The sequence below is a fragment of the Cervus elaphus genome, chromosome 3, assembly GCF_910594005.1.
Source record: "Cervus elaphus chromosome 3, mCerEla1.1, whole genome shotgun sequence".
NCBI classification, from domain to species: domain Eukaryota; kingdom Metazoa; phylum Chordata; class Mammalia; order Artiodactyla; family Cervidae; genus Cervus; species Cervus elaphus.
In genome coordinates this window covers 6430252-6446359 of record NC_057817.1, presented here as the reverse complement: position 1 = coordinate 6446359, position 16108 = coordinate 6430252, and the positions used below count along the sequence as shown (strand labels likewise).

Here is a 16108-nt window from a genome sequence, read left to right as displayed (position 1 = left end):
CGCTACTTGTGTGATTTCTGGAAATCACACTGCAGATCTGAGTACATATTTATATCCAGATTTCTAAGGAAGTTAAATGATATAAATCGTGACTGACTTACAACTGTATTGCTATTTAAGTTGCCGTCCTTTGAAATATCTCTCTATGAAGAGGCAACAGTCAACATTTTGGTGACTGGGTTTTCATAGACTTTCTTATGCATACACAGGAGCATACATACATATAGACAGTTTTACATAAATAGATTCATATGCTTGCTGTCTTATCATGGACATCTATTTTTTAAAGCATTTTTGCCTACTTCATTTTTCTTTCTAATCACCTTCATCCCTAAAGTAGCCAGCCTTGAAAGTTTATTGTGTATCCTTCCAAATCTTTTCTCATTGTATAATCACACACACACACACACACACACACACACACACACACAATTATTATTATGGGCAGAACATAGAACAGAACCAAGTATTTAAAACAGTGTCTGCAGCATTATACTCAATATTTATTAAATGAATGAATGGTTTGCTTCATAAAAGTGGGATAATTACATGCATGTATATATAATTATTATAATAATTATTCTCTCTATATAATTATCCCATCTTTCTGTATCTGGCATTTATCCCTCAAAGCCTCTAGGTAATCTCTCCATATAGATTTAATTAATTCTTATGAATGGTTGTATAATATCTCACAGTTATGAAAACAACACCAACATTTAACTATATCCCTAATTGATAGTCAAGATGAATTTACTTTTTCGTTACTATAAAAAATAACAGCTAACACCTATTGTGTTCCACAGACAAAGCATTTTCTTGCAAGCACTTTACATGTATGAAGTCACTAAATTAAGATTATTCTCTCCATTACAGGAAACTGAACAGGAGCAGATTAAGAAACTTTCCTAAGGCTGTAGAGCCAGAAGGTGGCAAACCAGTCAGTGCGGCTCCAAGGACCTTTCACGGAACTAGCTCTATACAGAGCAGTTGTCAGCACAATTGCACTTGCATCCTTATTTCTAGTTGACAGTTTCCTGGGAGTGGAAGAATGTGTATATTTCATATTGATAGATTGCTTTGCAAAAAGAGTGTAACAGTTTACATTTCCATCAAAACAATATATGAGAGTGCTCTTCTCTTCAAGAGATTATCATTTAAAAATATTACACATGTATTTTTAACCGATGTGAAGGGTGAAAAGTGTTATTTAATTGTTATGTCTCTGTGCTTTTCAGACAGTAGTAAGGTTGAGTGTTATATGTTTATCAGCCGTTCCGATCTGCTCTACTGTAAACTGCCGTATGAGGGTTCTCCAGAGACACAGAATATATAATTACTTAGGTGATTATGGAGGTCTGGAAGGTCCAAACTGTGGGCTTTGGGGCAGGGTGGGCCAGCAGGCTGGAACAGTTGATACTGTGGCCCAAATCCAAAGGCTCTGAGGCTGAAGACCCAGCCCTCCTGCCAACACACTTGCAACAACTAATCCTTTGTGTATGGTAGCCTTTCTGGAGCTATTAAAAGTCAGACTGCCTGGACCTGAAGTCTAGCTCTTCACTTATTAGTGATCTGAGTTCCTTAAAGTAAGGATCTCAAAACCCTGCTTCATAGGGCTTCTGGGAAAGCTTTTCACTTTGTAACTTTCACCTGTTATTTGTTCTATTTTAGGGATTGTCTTTTTTTTTTTTTCAATAAATTGTTAAGAGTATATGAAATTGTTGCTGAAACTTGGCCTGTGTTCATTGGTTCCAAACAGAAAAGCAGAGACAGAGCTTGGGTGAAGCAGAAGAGTAGCTTTTATTGCTCTGCCAGGCAAAGGGGGCCACAGCGGGCTAATGCCCTCAACACTGTGTGAGCCGCCTTGGAGTAGTGTTTAAGGAGCAGGACGTGACCAGCTCCTGGACAATGCTGGGATTGGCTGGCATCAAGATAAAGTTTCAAGCATCAGCAGCCTCCTTGTTTCAACCAGTGTAGGGTCTATGTTCTTTCCGTCAGCAGTTTTTATTTAGAGGGGGTCTGCTTCCTGTAAAAACAACTTAGGAATGTGGATCAGGCCTTTATATCTTTCAGGGACCTGTGAGTGTGGTGAGTCCTTATGTGGCAGGATTATAGTCTAAGATGTAACCAGTTTCTAGCCCAACAGCTTTTCTGTTTCCACATCTTCACATTTCCCAATCATTAACTCATGAGCCAGCGTTTTACTTTGGAAGACGAGGACACAGGGACTTGTTTAAAGATCAGTGCCTGTCATTTAGAAGACACACAGGATTAAAGCGGAAATCTTTATATAATCATGTGTCTTTTGATCTTCTGTCCCCAAGTAATTGATTTTATATCTGTACCTTATAAACGAGTATCTTTTATAGAAAATACAGGAGGCCGGGCTTCCGATAAACGTTCATTTCATTAATGTGAGAAGTCCAACCTGTCAAATGCTTTCTCTATTTGTGCTGCAGAAAAACTTAAAAACGGATAGCAATAAGACAGTTTAACCAAAGAACTACTATCTTTGTGGCGTGTAAGAATTTTTAGGTTCCTAGCAGCACAGATTTTTAGTAAGGACATCGTGACATCAGCCACGTATACTGTGTTGGGGTAGATAGGAGTTGGTCATTTTCCTAGCCGCTCAGCAGTAGAGAATCCGCCTACTAATGCAGGAGTCCTCCCCCCCGCCCCTCCAACGCCCCTCAGCCCCTGCCACTGGATCCGTGGTTCCAGAAGATCCCCTGGAGAAGGAAACGGGTAACCCATTCCAGTATTCTTGCCTGGAAAATCCCATGCACAGAGAAGCCGGCTGGGCTACAGTCCACGGGGTCACAAAGAGTTGGACTTAGCAGACTGAACAACAGGTCAGGTGAAAAACTTCAGAACTGTCGCTCAATTACTATATCTCTGCTTAGAAATGCCAGGACCCTAGACAGTAACCATCAGAAACAATGGCTTTGAAAACTTATTAATACTGTCAAAAAAAAAAAAAAAAAAAAACCTCAATCTTAAAGAGCTTTGCTTAAACTTCATCTTTGTTTCAAGGATTAGAAATAATGTTAAAATACCCTCCGACAAAATAGTCTCACAATAAATGGTACCTATTACTGTTACTCCTTGCTGTCAAGGCTCATAGATTCTCATATCTGTACCACCTCCCAACGCCTAGCACATATTGGACAATCATATAAATATTTACCGAATAAGTGAAGAACTGAGAGCAGTGAGATTCAAGTGGCACTCTAGCTAAAGCTTGGAGTCTTGCTTTCCGCGTTAGACCCTGAGTCCATGAGAAAACGAAGGATAAAAACCTTCTCCGACTTGCTGCCAGGGCTAAAATATTAATTCCCAACACGCAATGGAACTCCGTAGTTACACGCGCCAGGTCAAAGCAGTCTCCAGCTCTCCCTTGGCTACGCGGAAGCAGAGCAGAAGTTTATGCAAATACGCGGGCTCTAGCGTACGCACGCGCAGAGCCCTCGCAGAGCTCCTCTGAGTTCGGTGGAACTCAATTTGAGTACGCGGATTACAGCCGGGAGGATTTACGGAGGTTTCGCTTCCGGCAGCACCGGAAGCAGCTTGAAGATGGCGTCCTCCAAGCAGAATGGGCCGACTACAGCGTTGGGGAAAACGGAATTTCGTGGCTCGAAGCCGACGTCGGAGAACCGAGGTGAGGTTGTCTTAAAACCAAAGCCTGGAGTTTGTGGATTTGGAGTTGGGGTTTTTTTGCTTTTGCTGGCCAGGCACGTGTAACGCCGCCTTGGGCCTGTTCTGTGAGTTTGTGTACCTGTAATTGCTGATTTTGGGGGCTGTTGATCAGATTTGCAGGACCGACGGGCCTGTACGGTGCCGGCCACGTGTTCCTAATTTATTGCTTCTGCTGAAAGTCTCCAAAGTAGAAGTGTTGCTGAATGCGTGTTCTGTAAAAATATGAGGATTTAAGAAATTGAGGAGGGCGCTTCAGGGCCTTAAACTTGCAGCGGTGTTTGGAAGTCGTTGGCAGAATGAGGGATGAGGTGGGAGAAGGTGGTGGTTATGCATATGAGTGAACGAGTGGTAGAGTGATAATGAAGGACTAAGACAGCAGTAGTGATAGAAAAGGTAACCGGCGTGCCCTTAGCGTCAATTTGTCAGCCACTGAAAAACTTTTGGAACGTTTGTTATTCCTATTTGTCCGGTTGCTGAAGTATCAGCCAACCCAGCGCCTGCTCTTTCAACTGCGTTATTTTTAAATTGCTCTCTTGCTTTGCGCTTGCGCTCTTGTTTTATCCATTATCTTCAGTGTGGTTGACAGAGAAATAGTCTGGGGCCTGCTCAGCCAGACGTACTGGAAGTATTAAAAACCTCAAACTTTGATTCTATAGGCATTAGAGAGTAAAAATGTTTTGTTGTTTTAGTTAAGGGTATGGCAGAGGCCGGTGTATATACAGCTGAAGGAATAAAAACCAACAGGTGAAAAGCAGCTACCAACCGTATGTCCAAAACCCCCTACGTGCACCTCTCAGGTCATTCTAATGTTCCCTTGTAGGAATACACGCTGATGTATATTTTCATTTTAATGTTGCTGGACATTTGGATTGTTCCCATTGTTCGCTATTATAAACAATGTGGTATAAACATCTTTATACATTTCTCCTGGTTAACATTCTGGAGCGTCTCTGTTTATGCACATTACATGGGATTGGAATCCTTGTAGTGTAGGGTAGGGCGTGTGCAAATAATAATCTTTGCCAAAGAAGCTGTGGCATTTTATACTTCCAAAAGTAGTAGGAGCACTAACACTTGGCTGTTATCTGAATTTTAAATTTGTCGTTTAGTTAAGTATGAAATCATATTGTGGTTTTAATTCAAACTATCCTGATTGCTAATGAGGTTATCCATCTTTACACATGTTTGGGGGTTATTTGTTGTTTTTGTATTGTGAAACTAAACTTTTATTTTCTTAGCCAGGTTTTTTTCTTTTTCTTTTTTAAATTCACATCCAATGAGTTGTTTAAATTGGTAGGATCTTGGACAGATAGCTTTTTGTGGTGGTTTAGTCACTAAGTTGTGTCTAATTCTTCCCACCCCACGGACTGTAGCCTGCCAGGCTCCTCTGTCCATGGGATTCTCCAGGCAAGAATACTGGAGTGGGTGGCTATTTCTTTCTCCAGGGCATCTTCTGACGCCAGGGATCAAGATTGTAGGCATATTCTTTACCAACTGAGCGAGGAGGGCAGCCCAGATACCATTTTAAGTAGTCACTATTGCAGAATTTGAGGATTTTTTTTTTTCAGGATATTGAGGAGTAAATGGTAAATGAAGACTAATTCTCTGTGACTTGAACCCTAAATAACAGAGTGGATGTGAGTAAAAGAAACAGAAAGCAATTATATCTGACTGGGGTGGCTAAAATGGACTATAAATACCTGCTTCTTAAACTTTAGTATGCATAAGAAGCTCCTCATGACACCATTAAGACAGATTTCTGGGCTTCAGCTCAGAGGTTCACATTTAATAGGTCTGGGTGGAATGCAAGAATTGCATTTCTGACAAACTCCGTATTTATGCCTATGCTGCAGGCCCATGGATCATACCTTTGTGTAATAGTGAGTTAAGATAGAGCTGTTGGATTTAAGAGGTTGTTAAATCCAGGACCAGGCGTTTTAATAAATGATATAGGAGACAATTTATGGCCCTTAGGAGGCATTTTGTTTTAATGAGAGGAGACCTAGACCGAGTCAGCTTCACATTCCCTTACACGAGTCACTCAAACGTTTTGAATGGAATATCTTTTCTAAAGTGGAAATAATAATACCAGTTCTTCCTTTCATAGTTTTGATGAGAGTATACAGAAGGAGGTCACGTGAAAGCTCTTTGGAAAACCTAAAACCCTATTGTAGTGAATATTAACTGAAGGTATACACTGCAATCAGTTTTTGATAATTTTATGTGTACACACATACAAATATATATACACATAAGCTTCACTTCAGTTCAGTCTGAAATGTTATTTTATTTTAAATAGTAATGTAAACAAAATAGTATTTGGATCCTCAACTCTAAAAAAGTGTAGTGCAGTAGAAGTTTGTGAATATCTGCTATATGCCAGGTGTATGCCAGTAACCGTGGACCCAGGGAGCAGAGTCCCTGCCCTCCAGAAACTTCGTCTATGACGCAACTGGCACACATACAGATAATTTTAACACAGTATGTTGGTAATGACAGAGGCGTGTTCTTGGAGTGTTGAACAGTATAAAAAGCAGGGGAGAAGGAAGTGCATGAAAGTACTGGGAAACTTGTGCATGTATGCATACAAGTGTTCAAAAACTCTTCAAAAGAAGTTGAATCTGACGTGTAGATTTTCCCTCCTCTGTAGGTGAACCTGAACTCCTCACTGTGCCAGACGGTTGGAAGGAGCCGGCTTTCTCCAAGGAGGACAATCCTAGAGGACTCCTGGAGGAGAGCAGTTTCGCAACTTTGTTTCCGAAATACAGAGAGGCGTACTTAAAAGAGTGCTGGCCATTAGTACAGAAAGCCTTGAATGAACATGTATGCGTGTTTTATATATTTCTCTGAGATTGTTATTGCTTGTATCTTTTAAGTAAGTGAATGTGTGATGATGGATTTCTGTGTAAAGGTGCTAGCATAGCTGTTCCATTTGATTCTTTTGGTATTTTAAACAGACTAGATAAGCATTATCCTTACTGTTCATTTGTTCTTAGTTTTGTGAATAACAGGTTACTTGGAAAAATTCACATGCTTTTACATTTTTAGGGGATTTCAATGTGTAGGGGTATCTGAAACTCACTTGGAAACTCCAGGTTTCAGAGCCACTCTCTGCTGCGATGGTTGCCATCAGCCTGTACGGTGTGAGCTGGGGCATGCCCCTGGCTCTGTTTAACGTCTCATTGTAAATGGAAGATGATGGATGTGACCAACTTTCCTGTTTGTTACTCCTGCAGTGCTCTTAGAGCGGTGTATTTGATTTTATTTTTCAAACTGGATTGAGACCCCTTAGTGAATCAGGAAGTCAATTTAATGGCTATAGTGAGCCTTAGGAAAAAAATATATCACATGTGGTAAGGATAAGTATCATTTTATGAAGCTTTTGGTTTGTCTGTGTGTGTTCGTGTATACACGAGATTGTGATAGAAAATCTATTTCTCAGCTGTGGGACTGCTCCAGAGTCATTTGTGCCCACCAGGCTTGAGGGTGGTTAGCAAACCAGGCCGTGTTACAGCTGTCAGCATCTGGGATTAGACCCAGTTTGTTTCTGTGTGTGTGTGTGTTTAAACTGATAGACACCTAACCTGATGTTTAACTGTTCATCATTCACTGTATTGAAATATTCTTGAGGTCATGCTCACAAGTTAGAAAATAGCATTTTTATTTGCTTTGCTGAAGTCTGGTTCTTTTGAAAGTTAATGCATAGATTCTCCCATTATTGCTTTTATTTTTAAACCTCTGACAGTTTGTTTTTACTTTGTATTTAGCTAATGTTGTTTAGTCGCTTGATTGTGTCCATGGACTGCAGCCCACCAGGCTCTTCTGTCCATGAGATTTCCCAGGCAAGAATACTGGAGTGAGTTGCCATTTCCTTCTCCCGAGGGATCTTCCCAACCCAGAGATCAAACCTGCATCTCTTGCATCTCCTGTATTGGCGGGCAGATTCTTCACCGCCGAGCCACCAGGGGAGAGTTTGAAAGGAAAAGTCTATTTTCACTCTAGGGAGAAGATTTTAGATTAGAGCTACATCTAGCCAGGTTAGGGAAATTATAAGCTTTACATTTTTACCTTAAGTCTTAAATATGACCTCATTTTGATTGATGTGATTTTTTTAGACTGGAGGTAATATTTATTCCGATAAGTGTAAATATCCTAAAGTCAACTATAAATGTTTGCAGTTACCTGAGTTTCTTATTTTCCTTGAAATCGAAACGTAATCAGGTATTCCTTATTTACATTAACTTTCCAGCTTCTTCAAGGAGAGAGTTAAAAGATTTTGAGATATCTTAATGGCACAGAAATTAATAGTTAGGCTAGGATAGGCTCTGTACTCATCTAAAATTGAATGCATTTTCAGATAACTGTCTGCTCACTCTTTTTGCAGCATGTTAATGCAACCCTGGACCTGATTGAGGGCAGCATGACTGTCTGTACTACAAAGAAGACGTTTGATCCGTATATCATCATTAGGGCCAGAGACCTAATCAAACTGTTAGCAAGGAGTGTTTCATTTGAACAGGTAAATTTAGAATTAAATTTAGACTTTATTTGTTTTATTTGCATCAACATTAGAGACAACATACATCACTGCCACCACCACCTCCCCCCTAAAACGTTTTCATTTTTGTGCTTAAATTTCTTGGCTTGGAAAACCATTTGTACTTGTAAAGAATGTTGATGGGCTATTTTCTTTATTTTCCCAAAAGGCAATACGAATTCTTCAGGACGATGTTGCATGTGACATCATTAAAATAGGTTCTTTAGTAAGAAATAAAGAAAGATTTGTAAAAAGAAGACAACGGCTTATTGGTCCCAAAGGATCTACTTTGAAGGTGCTTTTTATTAGTGAAAAAAGTATGTTTTCCTCTACTGTTAGTTTTTCAGTGTACTGAAATTCAACTTATTGCTCTTTTGATATAGGCATTGGAACTCTTGACAAACTGTTACATTATGGTTCAGGGAAACACAGTTTCAGCCATTGGACCTTTTAGTGGCTTAAAAGAGGTGAGATTTATGCTCTTAACTTAGTTTTAGCAGAGAATAAATGAAAGAATATGGGTATACTATAATAGTTCATTGGATAATGTATTGTTTCATAATTTTTAAAAATTGTGTTTTGTTTGATTTTCATTAGTAAATTCTTCATGTAATTTGAGGGAATAGCCACTCCTGAACCTTAACATATCATGGCCAACTTTTGGTAATTACAGAGAGATTCATTTCTGAATTAGAAGGTCTGTTCATCATTACTTCCCCTACTGCAGGTTTTCAGTGGGTATTTTAAGATCTCAGTCTGTAGCAAACATTAGAAAACATGTGTTTAAATGATTGGAGAATTGAGCAGATCTTGTTCTTTGCAGTAACAGATGCAGCCAGTAGAGGTCAGGCTCAGAAAACTTCCCTTAAGATGTATTTTCTTTGAGTTTTAATATGTTAACTTAATGTTTCATGAATATTAGTTTGTCGCATGTTATGAGAAAATCTATAGAGCACATACTGTTTCTATAAACTCCTTTTGAGGCTTTTGTTGTGTGTATCTGGCTGTGAGTTCTTACTTCCTTTCAGGGCCTTTAATAATACTTCTTTTGGACCTCTTTCTCTTAAGTTATCTGCTTTTTTCACATAGCGCAATAACAACTTAGGTGTTTTGAGTATTTCATAGTTTTGTAGAGTCTAAGTATATTATTTAATTCTTACAACAGATCCTTAAGGTGGTTTTATTTCAAATGTATTACAGAATTCAAAAGCTCAAGTCAGGAGGAAAATTAAGTGACTTTCCCCTATGAAGTCCCAGCATTTGAGCACGTATTTTCTAACTCTAAATTCATCTCTCTTTCCCCTAAATTGCACAGCTCCAGACTGTTGTGCTAATTCTGCATATCACTTTTTAGCAGTAAAATTGAGAGACTTCATTGTATCCAAGTGAGGTTAACTATTATGAAAGATCCAGAAGCCACTCAGAACAGTTGAAGGGACTGCTATATCCAGTTTGGTAGCCATTGCCTGGTTCATAGGTTATTTTGCAATATATTAATCCTCTTCTACCTAGTTCACTAAAATCTTCATTATAAATAACTGATTCATTTTTCTTTGCAAATTTCAGGTTCGAAAAGTAGTCCTAGACACTATGAAGAATATTCATCCAATTTACAATATTAAAGTGAGTGTTCACTGTGCATTAGTATAATAGCGGTTATCAAATTGTTTTTAGCTACAAAAACCTTTCTTGAAAATAAATCTTTTATGAAAGTCTAATATACAAAACAGATAAAGCAGAACTATTTGGGTAGAGTTCAGCCCACTCAACACTATCCCAGTCCTGTAGTTCCTTCTTTGAAAGCTTGGGTCTCTGAGGAGTAGAGTGTGAAAGAAAGCTGTTGAAGGGGGCTCTGTAATGTAGTGATTCAGTTCTGATATAAATAAAATATGCTTCATGGAATTTATTGTAGAGGGTACTAGTTCAGTTTTCTTAGGCTAATGAGCCCACAGACTGTATTTAAAAGTGTGGTCTTTTAGAATTCTGCCATTTTCTGTAAGTCTGGAATAATTCAGATTGCATTAAAACTTGTTTTGGAGTTTAACATTCAAGTTATAGGTTCATTGAGAGAGATGTTATATCCCTGCATGTATAACATTCAGTGATTGTTCTTGGAAATGTAACCACGGTATATGATGTTTTATGATGGATATTTGTTAAACAGTCCCTAAATTTGATGAATTTGAAAAGTCATTCTTAGAGTGGGGTGGAAAATGACTTGAGCTTCATTGGGACATTAGAGAGAGCGTGTCCTGCATCTGATGCCTGCTTTGCACCCTGTGATGTTTCAGTGTCGGTAAAATTCAGGTGGAATTGGGGGAAATGTGAAAACACTGGTTTCATTGATCATGAGAAACTTTAGTTTTTTCTTTCCCTGTGATGATCATATTTCATGTGCTACTGAAAGCTTCCTGCTTGTAGGAAACTTCACTAATTAATCACTCTCTCTGTATGATTAAGTTGAATTTCAAAGGTTTTAATGAAAAACTTAGTCTTATTTTTCATCTCTATTTTAATGATTCTGTTTCTTAATCTAAATTTCTAATGGTTTTCTGATTCTTGGTTCATTATGCATATTTGAGATTATATGCTTTTTCTTTACAGAATTGATTTAATCCTACTGAAGAGACTAAGAGTTGTTCCTTTTAATTTTATTATTTATAGGGACATTATTTATAATGTCTTAGGTTGAGAAACATGTCACTTCTAAAATTAAAAGTGTTTACTTTGTTCATATATTACCATGACCCAAGACCTTAATGATTAAACGAGAGCTGGCGAAAGACTCTGAGTTAAGATCACAAAGTTGGGAAAGGTTTTTGCCACAGTTCAAGCACAAAAATGTGAATAAACGCAAGGAACCAAAGAAGAAAACTGTTAAAAAAGAGTATACACCATTCCCACCACCACAGCCAGAAAGTCAGGTCAGTATTAAATGTTGAATTTTGTTACATGAGGGGGAAACCATTTTAATCTGTTTTGTCGGAAACTTTGAGGGTATTTTAGGTGGAATTTCTGTGGGTGTTTGGGTGTGTAGAGATGTAAGAATCTGAAGGTAAGTGTAAATACAGTTGTTTTGAACTGACTGTGTGGAGATGGGGAGCGGCAGCTTCATGTTGTGAGCGTAGAGTGGCATCGAGGTGGCTGGCGGTGGTGTGTAGCTCCGCCCGTAGCCGCTGTGCGCGCTCCACCGTGGGAAACGTCGGCGACCTAGCCCGCCGTGCCCTCGGTGCTGCTGCGGCCTCGTTCCTGTGACCCGTGCTGTATGTTTTGCTCTGGGTTTGAAATCTTAACTTCTGATATCTGTCCTGTTTTTAAAGATATGAATGCCTCTCATTTTGTGTACTGTCGTCTGGCATAATTTCCTTTTCTCTCTTGCCTGTTGCTGTTTTCTTTCATACTCCCCTTTTCTGTCACACCCTCTGACAGAACCGCTCTAAAACTTGCATCAGTCCTAAAACATAACTTCTTTTCCCATAGTGTGGCTACTGAACATAGCTGAAGAGAGTCGTGTCTTTGGATTATATCCCTTAAAAACTCACATTTCCTGCCTCAGATGGTCTTCAGCAGTATTATCTGGCTTCTTTGTGTCCTCTTAATTCTTTTGCCACCCTTCCACTCTCAGTAGATGACGTTGCTTTTTTTCCCCTCGAGTATTTGAGATTACCAGGCAACAACTCTTTAAACTTGCTCTTAGCTCACAGTTTTTTTTCCCATCTGCCTCAGTCCATTCTTTGCTTATTCTCTGAGTTCTTTGTTCACCTGTCTGTTGGAGGATCTTTGTTCGTTATTCCCTCCCTTGGCTGTATGTTGAAGTTTTTCCTTTAGCCTGTCTTTTTCTTTATACTGTCTTGTCTTCCTCACAGCCCTGTGTTTGCAGTTTTTCAGGGAAGGTTTGATGAAAGGTCAAAGGTAAAAGAGGAATGATGATCATCACAGTAAAAAAAAGTGTAAGTGTTGGATCTCGAGCTCTACATTGGACAATAAAGTGAAGCCAGAAAGTGTTAGTTGGGGAGAAGCAGTGCGTGACTCAGGGACTAACGCGCGCTTCTGCAGCCCTGGCGTGCTCCAGGCAGCCTCTCCCATGCTCACTGCTTGTCTCATCTTCCTCTCCTGTGATTGTGAGCTTCTTGAGTCAGCAGTGTCTCGTTTGACTTACCTGCCACTTATTTGCTACGTTTAGTTGCTCAGTTGAATCCAACTCTTTGCGACCCCATGGACTGCAGCACGCCAGGCTTCCCTGTCCATCACCAACTCCCAAAGCTTGCTCAAACTCATGTCCTTCGAGTAGGTGATACCATCCAACCGTCTCATCCTCTGTCGTCCCCTTCTCCTCCTGACTTCAATCTTTCCCAGCATCAGGGTCTTTTCCAGTGAGTCAGTTCTTCGCATGAGGTGGCCAAAGGATTGGAGCTTCAGTTTCGGCATCAGTCCTTCCAATGAATATTTAGGACTGATTTCCTTTAGGATTGACTGGTTTGATCTCCTTGCAGTCCAAGGGACTCTCAAGAGTCCTCTCCAACACCACAGTTCAGAAGCATCAATTCTTTGGCACTCAGCTTTATTTATGATCCAGTTCTTACATCCATACATGACTACTGGAAAAACCATAGCTTTGACTAGACAGACCTTTGTTGGCAAAGTGATGTTTCTGCTTTTTAACATGCTGTCGAGGTTTGTCATTGCTTTTTTCCCAAGGAGTAAGCGTCTTTTAATTTCATGGCTGCAGTCACCGTCTGCATTGATTCTGGAGCCCAAGAAAATCAAGTCTGTCACTGTTTCCATTGTTTCCCCATCTATGTGCCATGAAGTGATGGGACTGGATGCCATGATCTTAGTTTTATGAATGTTGAGTTTTAAGCCAGATTTTTCACTTCTGTCTCACGTTCATCAAGAGGCTCTTCAGTTCCTCTTCGATTTATGCCATAAGGGTGGTGTCATCTACATATCTGAGGTTATTGTTAATTATGAGCATAATTTAACACATCTATGCCCCCAGTTTCTTCGTACATAAAATGGGGATGATGGTAGTACCTATCTCAAAGAATTGTCTATGAGAATTTGAGAATTAAGCGAGTTAATAATTGTAGAAAGGTTAGTAATAGTTTAGAGCATTGCCTCAGATAGATCAATTGTATGTTGACTGTTTAATGAATGAGTGGTTACTTGCTCTAATTAGTATTTAGTTGCTACATCCTGACAATTCTTGCTTTTCATTTTGTATGATGAACAAAATGAAACTTTAAAAAAAAAAAAGGCTTTTTATCTCCGTTTTTCTGTTCCGTTTATAAAGTGTTACTTTGCTCTCTTCACTCTTCTCAGGGACCTTCAGTCATTTCTAAATCACATCCCACCTCCCTTACCTGTCATTCATGTTTCTTCATGTCCCAAACTCTTTCCAGGTGTCTTTCCTCACTTTTCTGAGACCTTGACCTTCCACCTCCCCTAAAGCAGTCTGTTGAGTACTCCATGGACACACCACCTACTTTCCTACCTACATGCTTTGTGTATGTGTATTCTTGTCAGCTTAAAGTACATTTCCTTCTTTTTAGGCTGCTACCTTACATAAGAGTTTCAACCCTACTGTCTTTACCTCAGGGTCATTGTGAATTTCTTAGAAATTGACTTCCCATCTACATGATTTCTGAAGTAATTGTAAATACATATTTCAACAGATTGATAAAGAATTGGCTAGTGGTGAATACTTTTTGAAGGCAAGTCAAAAGAAGAGACAGAAAATGGAAGCAATAAAGGTAAGACTGTCTAGCTGGCAACATTAATTGCAAAGTGCATAGATACTTTGGATTCTTACTTAACTGAAAAGTGTTTATTAATCATGTAGGCTAAACAAGCAGAAGCTCTCAGTAAGAGACAAGAGGAGAGAAACAAAGCTTTTATTCCACCTAAAGAAAAACCAGTTCACCTGAAGAAACCTAAGGAAGGTAATGCTTTTTCCTAAGTCTTGTTATGATGCTGAAGTCTACTAGAGGAAAAGTAAACCCATAGTGAATTTGTTGAATCTCTGAGTTCGTGTTAAGAAATAGCCACGTCTTTCACCAGTTCTCTCAGCGTTTCATTACTCACAGATCCTCGGGACAAGAGGAGACTGAGAAAAGGCATAGTTTAGCACCAACTGATGCCTGTTTGAGAGTGTCCCATGCTGGCAGCCGCTTCCTGATCACTGCCGTGCTGAGGAAGGACCGTTTGTTTTGAAAGACAGAAACCAGAGCAGGGAGTCCTCTATAGAAACAGCGGGAAGGTCCCCAAGCTCTGCTGTATGCCGCTTACAGAGCTTATCAAAGTTACGCTTTCTTTACTTGTACGATCTGTGACTTAAAACCTGATGCTTGTGTTGTTAACATGGATTTCTCATTACCTTGGGCTAAAACAACACCAACAGAATAGCAAGAATAGCTTTCTTACTCAGCGGTTATTAAAAAGACACTCAGGGAAAACCTTCTTATCCCTGGCCTTGTTTTGACCTACCTTCTCTTTTACATATTCTTCCCCACTAGTAACCCTTGTACTCTTCTGTAGAGTAACTCTCCAGAGTGGTCAGTGGCATAATGAGGGGAGGGAGCTCACCAGCTGTGTTGTACATCACCTGTTGGTCTAAGCCAGATGTAACATTACTACTTTGTTAATATATATCAGTGTTAACAACTTAAAAAATACTGCATTCTACTTCTTAGATCATTGGTTATATAAAAGTTAAAAATATCATAAGCATCATAATTTTAAGTCTGTCGAGCTGGTCAGTTATGTGCTCTCAAGGTATTTAAATGGTAGTTTAATCTCAGTTTAATACTGAATAAAGTGAAGCTGTTCCATTGTAGTGAAGACTAAGTCTGCTCTCAACTTGCTGGGGTGTTTGTATGATGACATTTTATCTTGTGGTTCTTTTATGTCCTGAATACTGTTCTCTAAATGATAAGAAAAGTTGCAATTTTTTGCTGCTGCTTTTCTCTATTTTGTTCAAACTTTTGGTGTTAACTACATGGTTGGGTTTGTTAGAACCTCCAGATACTCTCAGATTACTGTCTTTATTACCAAAATCTTGTTAAATGAAATAATACTAGTCATTAATTGAACTAATATTTGGAAAACTAAGTCTTTTAAAGAGTACTATAAAGTTCCAGAACATGAAAACAAATATAAATAATAATATCAAACTATTTAAGGACAAAAATGTAATTTCAACATAGTTGAATCCAGTAATTGGTTCAAACAGTTAAACTATAATGTCATTTTCATGTATATTCTTACTAGTGTGTTTAAGGACTTTGTTTTCTCCTAGTTTGTAGAAATTTCTAACTTTACTTTTAGCAGGTATTTTGTATTTTATAACATGACCTTTCAATTACAATAGTACTCTAAAATTATTCATATTTATGTAATCTTTGTTTTATTTGGTAAAATCTAAAGAATTACATGTATTGTTTTTTAATTTATTTAGCTTCTACTGAAACTAAAATTGATGTGGCTGCCCTCAAGGAAAAGGTTAAGAAAGCAAAGAATAAGAAACTGGGAGCTCTTACAGCTGAAGAAGTTAAGCTTAAAATGGAAGCAGATGAAAAGAAAAAGAAGAAAAAGTAACACAAACAAACCCTGAACTAAAATTTATTAAGCTCTTTCCTTTTGTAAAGGATTTTGAAATACTGTAGTTGGCAACGTTACTTGCCTTATCCGTGAGAAGTAATACCCTGATCACTGTTTTCTAAGTTTGTGCTTTATTACAGTGTTAATATAAACAACTATTCTTTATAAATTATTGTCCATATGTTTTTTGAAAAATTTTATACTAGAGAGTGGTATATATGTGTTTATATGCATTGTATCTAATCTATTCCAGGCACGTTTTGCCTAAGCATGATT

At 38.7% G+C, this 16108-nt stretch overlaps 1 protein-coding gene across 1 annotated transcript; it reads left to right on the top strand.

The window, feature by feature from the left end:
- Positions 1 to 3512: 3512 nt before the first annotated feature.
- KRR1 (KRR1 small subunit processome component homolog) lies at positions 3513 to 16001 on the top strand. Its single transcript, XM_043879749.1, has 10 exons — positions 3513 to 3658; positions 6347 to 6519; positions 8081 to 8215; positions 8403 to 8528; positions 8617 to 8700; positions 9800 to 9856; positions 10987 to 11157; positions 13909 to 13986; positions 14076 to 14175; positions 15690 to 16001. The coding sequence occupies exons 1-10, from the start codon at positions 3574 to 3576 to the stop codon at positions 15827 to 15829; spliced, it is 1149 nt and encodes a 382-aa protein (XP_043735684.1). The 5' UTR covers positions 3513 to 3573; the 3' UTR covers positions 15830 to 16001.
- Positions 16002 to 16108: the final 107 nt, after the last annotated feature.